This window comes from Mus pahari, chromosome 20 (assembly GCF_900095145.1).
Source record: "Mus pahari chromosome 20, PAHARI_EIJ_v1.1, whole genome shotgun sequence".
NCBI lineage: Eukaryota > Metazoa > Chordata > Mammalia > Rodentia > Muridae > Mus > Mus pahari.
Genome location: NC_034609.1, coordinates 33,461,559 through 33,468,140, shown reverse-complemented (window position 1 = coordinate 33,468,140; position 6,582 = coordinate 33,461,559). Strand labels below are relative to the sequence as shown.

Below are 6,582 nucleotides of genomic sequence, written 5' to 3'. Positions count from 1 at the left end.
AATGGAAGAGTTGCAACATCAATTTCAACAAGGCCTAAAGTACTCACCACTCGACCTTTTAAGCAAATGCAGGCTCTTTCCAGGACTATAGTAACATATAGACATCAACATTGATGAAATGAAAATACAAATTTGTTTGTCTTTCATGGTATCTTATTTGGGGGGTTGGGGGGTTACTACTGTGAAGAGACACCATGACCACAGCAACTCTTAAAAGGAAAACATTTGATAGGGGCTGGTTTACAGAGGTTTAGTCCATTATTGTCACGGCAGGAAGCATGACGGCATGCAGGCAGACATGTGTTGGAAAAGGTCCAGGGTTTATGTAGACTCAGGGCTTCATTGTGCCATGGACAAAGCTCAAAGTGAAGTCCATGGGTTCACAGGTTCTGTACTCAGTCCATCCCACTATAGAAGGACAGGCGGAAGGATGCAACTGGGCTCTCTCTCTCTCTCTCTCTCTCTCTCTCTCTCTCTCTCTCTCTCTCTCTCTCTCATTATCATCATCATCATCATCATCATCATCATCATGAGATGGATGAAATGTGGTCACTCAGGTTCCCAGTTTCCCAGCTTCCCATCTGCCCACCTGGCCCAACACTTCTGCTACCATGACTTCCTTGTCATGAGAGACTATCCCTCCAGAACTGTAATCCAGAAATAAAAAACCCTTTCTTCTCTAAGTTGCTTTTTTTGTCAGGATATTCTATCACAGCAGCATAAAAGTAACTAATAGGTCCCACCCTGGAAGAATGACATGCCCCCACTTGCTAAATACAGAAATAGGCCATTACTATAACTTTGTTATCTGAACTACACAAACGGCATTCTGAGTTTTGCTCTATTTTATTAATTCCAAAGCCATATCTCATAAAGTTACCTGCCAAACACAGAAATCACTGATAGGGGGATGAAACAAAAAGAAAAGCCCCCAAGTCATAGAACCAAAGCCTGGGAGTGCAGCCAGCCAGCCATCAAGGCTCAAGTAGAGGGAGGCAGGTTGTGGAAGGTGTCCGGTACTGTGAGCTCACTCGGTCTGACCTCCGTGGTTCTTCACTGGCAAGCCCACAACTTTCAGTATGAGAGCTGATACACCGTGGCCCTGTCCTTGGAACCCGTGACCAGATACCGACTATCAGGGGACACGTCACAGCACAGGATGTCATAGCATTCCTCTGCCTTGGAAGAGAACAACACGGAGGGGCGGGATTTGAGCCGGACTTCATGGTCTGAGGTTTATGTAGACCCAGGGCTTCCCCGTGTCATGGAAAAGGCTCAAAATGAAGACCATGGGTTCACAGGATCCGTCCACACCCCCTCCCACTGCAGAAGGCCATCTCCGTGGTATTTTCTAGTTCTTTCTGGGACCCATCGAGTAGAGATCTGGGGCCACAAGCCCTTAGAGTTCAGTGCACACACCCTCATTCCCCTCCACTCCCCACTTCCGTACCTGGAACAACCTTCTTAGAGAGGGTGCGGCTAGGCAGTGGATCACCTCATCCAGTGTGGCCATAAAATAGGTCCCTGGCAAGGGGAAGAATTGGAGGCGGGTTTCACAGGCTGAGCCTCTTGTTCTAACTCCAGCTGTCCTCAAGTAGACTAGGGTGAGAGCAACTATCTTCTCTGCCCCAGTGTCCCTGCCTGATAGCCCAAGCCACCCCTTCATCTGCTGCCACCCTCCTTCCATACCCAGAACATGGTGAGTTATGACTGAACAAGAGGCCCATGAGATGGAACGCCTGTACCATCGGTCTCCCTGTACCTTCCTGCTTCACTCTATAAGGGGAAGCCCCTGTGAGGGAGGCATAAGGAAAGAGGGTGAGAAGGAAAGGAGATAGGGACCCCCTGGCTTCTAGCTCACCGCAAGAGGCGAACTTGAGGTTGTGATGTTGTGTGTATCTTTGGACAACAGCTTTATACTTCTCCTCCCGGTGAGCATGCAAGATGACGATGTCGCTCATCTTCAAGCCGGCTAGCACCCACTCCTCACTGGGGTCATGTGTGATGCTCAGTATCTGTGGGAAGACTTGGGTCACCATTCAAGACTGCCAGTGCCACACCTCAAGACCCAGCCTCAAATTCAAGCTCACCAACCAGTGCCCACATCCAAGCTCCCACCCTGGGGTCGAACTAGGTCTTGTAGGCAACCGAGCAGGCACCTCGTGGCATAGGTTGTATTGCTGAAGCTTCTGGTAGCTCCTCAGGTCCCAGGAATATAGGGTGGTGTCTTCACCACCTGTCCAGAACTTAAAGCCTGTGATATCCACGCACCGGGACGCATAGGGAGGGACTTCGTGTTTCCTGGTGGGAAAATGACACAGAGGTCTTCAGAAATGTTTGCCCTCCTCCGCCCCCACAACCTGGAAGTTACATGGTTAGGAAGCCCCTAGATTCACCTTCCAGGATGCTTGGCATAGCCCTACTGCCAAGAAGGGAAAGTGAGGTCTCTTGTTCAAGCCTTTCCCAAGAGAGACCTGTGTGACTCGAGAGAGAAGTTCTACCTGATCAAGATTTGGTTCTGCACATCCCAAATCTCCACAAATCCTTTGAAAGAAGCCAAGCAGAGGTGAGCATCAGAGGAAAGGGCCAAGGAGTAGCATATGGAACCCGTGGAAGCCATCTGAGCCCTGATTTGGGGGGTGGGTGCCAGGTCCCAGAGAGTCAGACCCCTGGCCATTCCCCCTGTGATGAGACTCTGCTCATTGGGGAACAGCTTGCATGCGAGGACACGATTCCGAGGGTCCTGAGGAAAGAGCACACACTGTCAGTACACTCGGCAGTGCTAGGGACAGAAGTCCTGGCTGACTTCTCTAGACCTAATGAAGCCCCTCACCTGAAAGTCCAGCTGGGCCTGAGGTGCCCTGTCTGAGGCATGCAGCGCATCTTCATCCCACACCCTGATATAGCCACTGCCACATGTGTACACGTGGCAGGGAGCACTGCTGATGGCAATGGCGTTGACTCGCTTCCCGTGGCGGAGAGTTCCGACTCTCCAGGAACTACGTGGGGACTTCCGCTTGACCACTGCCTCATCCGGAATGGGAGGCTGGAGAGAGGACAGGACTGGTCCACCAAGGGGGAAGCCTGTTCTGCCCCTCATCCCCAAATTCTTAAGTGTTCTCATAAGAGTTTGGCTCAGAGAGCCGGGCGTGGTGGCGCACGCCCTTAATCCCAGCACTTGGGAGGCAGAGGCAGGTGGATCTCCGAGTTCGAGGCCAGCCTGATCTACAGAGTGAGTTCCAGGACAGCCAGGGCTACACAGAGAAACCCTGTCTCGAAAAAACAATAATAAAAAAAAAAGTTTGGCTCAGGGACACTCCACCCCCCAAGTCACATCTCCCATAGAAGTTACCCTGTGGGCTATAGAGACTACTTATCAGAACAATGGAAGAAGGAAGACAATGTTGCTAAGAAGGTGACATCCCAGGCCACCCTACCTAAGAGAAAGGGAAGAGAGGTGTGCAAACACACCACTTCTCCATTAGAGGGTGGGTAGGAAAGAACAATGATGCCTGGGTATTGAAAACGTAATATTAAGGTACTTACAATGGCTTTGAGGAATGACCAGACTTCTCTGTTGGGCAAGGATGAAGAAGAGAAGTGGCCTGCAGAGAAACAGCCACACCCACCTCTCATGGACAGGATATCACAGCAACTGAGAGACACAAACTCTCATAACACCAAACTGGGTACCTCATCCACCATCTTGGATCCAGCTTGGGCCACTCCCCGCTCCCCACCCATACCATCACAGCCAGAAACTTACCAGTCATGTCTCCTGGTTGGAATCTATTACAGAAGGGAAGAGAGGGAAGATGGTGTGAGGTGCAGAACTTGGTGTCGGGCCCTCTCTGTCCAGGACAGTCCATCACTGCCCAGTCTTGGTCCTTGTAGCCTTACCTTGAGCCGGTTCCTCCTTCTGGTTCTGCCTCTGAAAACCACATGGACTGGAGCCCAGATGCATCCTGGGCCTGAGGGTTCCACTGCTGCTGGGTCATACTGTGCATCTCCTGACAAACAGGGTCATGCTGTATTGAGGGACATGGGGGCAGCTGGAGCATTCCCTGCGCACCATCCACTTGGTGTTGCTCTCTTTGCCCATGATGAGAAAAAACACCAGAGCCTTCTGGCATCTTCTTTATCTCCTCTGTTTCATCATAAATTCTGAGGGTCCTGAATGAGTCCACTTTCTCTTCACTCATGTTCTTGGGTCAATCAAGTTAATGAACCATCTGGCTCTAGGGACCCAGCAAACAGATCCTGAACTCCCAAGTCATCCTGTACTATGGGAGAGAACAGAAAAGGGCTGGGGAAAGAGCTCTGTTGGCGAACCCCTGTTGCACAAGCATGAGGATCTGAGTGCAGATTCCCCAGCAGCCATGTGAAAAGCCAAGCATGGATCTGTCATCCTAGTGCCTGCTGGGAAGGTGGAGACAGACAGGATCCCTGGGGCTTGTTGGTCAGCCACTCTGAATTATTAAGCTCTGGGGTTTAATGAGAGACACTGCCTCAAAAAATAAGGATACGGCAAAGGGCCAAGGAGATGCCTCCGCTAGCCAGATGGCCTGACTTCAGTCCTCAAGCCTACGTGAAAATCCAGATGTGGTAGCACACAGCTATAATCTCTGCACTTGTACAGCAAGGTGGGACGTGGGGACAGAATTGTTCGGGAGCCTGAAGACCAGACGCCCTGGAGTATGCAGCTCAGCCACAGCCACAGAGAAACCCTGCCTCAAAATAAGGTGGAAGAAGAAAAACGGCTGCTGAAAGGCTGCCCTCTGGCCTCCTCGAGTGCCCTGTGGCATGTACACAGTCACATGCATGTGCACATACACATGTGCTCACCCCAAAAAAACAATTTCAAAAAAGGTGGAGTATGGTTGAGGAAGACAGCTGGTATCAACCTCTGGCTCTCTCTCTCTCTCTCTCTCTCTCTCTCTCTCTCTCTCTCTCTCACACACACACACACACACACACACACACACACATGCGTGCGTGCGCACACGCACAAAACAGAGGCAAAAAAAAAAAATGTCCAGGTATACTGAACAAAGTCTGTTCAGAATGTTCTGAGAACACCTCTTTTAACCTAAAGCCTCCAAAGATTGATTGTCAACTAAGTTTTGCAGAAATGGACTGTTTCTGCGTAGACAAAATCAAACTCACCCTTTAATTTGGACGTACCCATTTCAAATGTGGCTCATTCCCCCAATGTATCCCAGTGCTGTGGAAATGTACATGCAGGCCATGGGGTGTCCCACCCACTACAAGAGACAGCATGGAGGAGCTTGGGCTCATGAACTCAAATATAAGACACTGTCAGGTGAGAACAGGATGCAGGTGGCCTGTCAGTCATTGAAATTTGCTGCACCCCAAGATAATTCTAAGATGGGAACGGCGTCACACCTGAAGGCTGTGGAACATTGTAGAAAGGCTAGTAGCAAATGATACATAGAAGACAGTGCATTTAACTGCAGCCTGTTCAGGAGAATCAGAAAATTTAAGACAAGCCAGTGCCCTGTCTAGAAAGATTCCACTCCAACATACCCAACAGCTAACCCTAGAAATATCCCCGAGAAACTCCATGTTTTCTGTTAAGAGAACCTAACAGAAACCTCGGGGACATGGGTAGCCATTGGAGAGGGAATCTTCCATTCAGATCAACCGGTTTGACAGCCAGGCTCAATCCGGCTCTAGCAGGACTTTAATAGAAACCCAGCTGCCTGCCAAGGGTCATCTGTATATGTGGCCCTAAACTACATGTTTCACATAGAAGATCTTGTTTGATCCTTGTGCTCTGCTTATGGTTGGTTGATTGTTGGTCTGGAGGTGCCGCCGATCAAACCCAAGCCCTTCCCCCCACACATGCTAGGAAGTCACTCTCTCCCTGAGCTAAACTCCCAGCCTTTCCGAACCATTTTATAGATATTGTTTTGAGACAAGATCTCGTCCCGTAGCCCAGGCTGGACTCAAAATTTCTGACTATCCTCCTGCCTCAGCCTCCCAAGTGCCAGGGCACACGTGACAGATTCACAAAGTGAAGTGTGGAACGAGTGAGCCCCGGGTCCCAGGTCAAGTGGCTAGAAAGCACAGAACAGCCTCATACCATGTCCCTTCTGGTTCACTTTCCCACCTCCCACTTTCACAAAGCTATCCCGTACACACAACTGGATATGTACAAAATGGTATGTGTATAAGTTGTCGCAAACCTCAAATAGCACAGGTGAAGAATGGTGATGTAAGCTCTAGACCATCCCCACAGTGGAATAGTATACAGTATTTAAATACACACACACACACACACACACACACACACACACACACAGACATATTCATTGACATGGTATCATATTAGAGGGGCGGTTTACAAAGCTCAGAACAATGTTCAAAACATTATTAACTTTGTATAAGAAAGGATAGAAATTAGAATTTATTTTCATGTATGTTCACATATGTACAAGAGATTAAGAAGAATAGCTGTGCCGGGCATGGTGGCGCACACCTTTAATCCCAGCACTCGGGAGGCAGAGGCAGGCAGATTTCTGAGTTTGAGGCCAGCCTGGTCTACAGAGTGAGTTCCAG

At 49.5% G+C, this 6,582-nt stretch overlaps 1 protein-coding gene across 1 annotated transcript in view; it reads right to left on the bottom strand.

Moving 5' to 3' along the window:
- Positions 1-832: 832 nt before the first annotated feature.
- Tle7 (TLE family member 7) overlaps positions 833-6,582 on the bottom strand; it is a 12,338-nt gene continuing 6,588 nt past the window's right edge. Inside the window, exons 2-10 of the mRNA XM_029532347.1 lie at positions 3,901-4,010; positions 3,767-3,789; positions 3,547-3,605; positions 2,834-3,046; positions 2,502-2,743; positions 2,160-2,301; positions 1,862-2,015; positions 1,451-1,524; positions 833-1,179 (exon numbers count right to left, since the gene is read on the bottom strand). Coding sequence (XP_029388207.1) covers positions 1,075-1,179; positions 1,451-1,524; positions 1,862-2,015; positions 2,160-2,301; positions 2,502-2,743; positions 2,834-3,046; positions 3,547-3,605; positions 3,767-3,789; positions 3,901-4,010 — 1,122 coding nt within the window. The 3' untranslated portion in view covers positions 833-1,074. The remainder of the gene's footprint in view (positions 1,180-1,450; positions 1,525-1,861; positions 2,016-2,159; positions 2,302-2,501; positions 2,744-2,833; positions 3,047-3,546; positions 3,606-3,766; positions 3,790-3,900; positions 4,011-6,582) is intronic.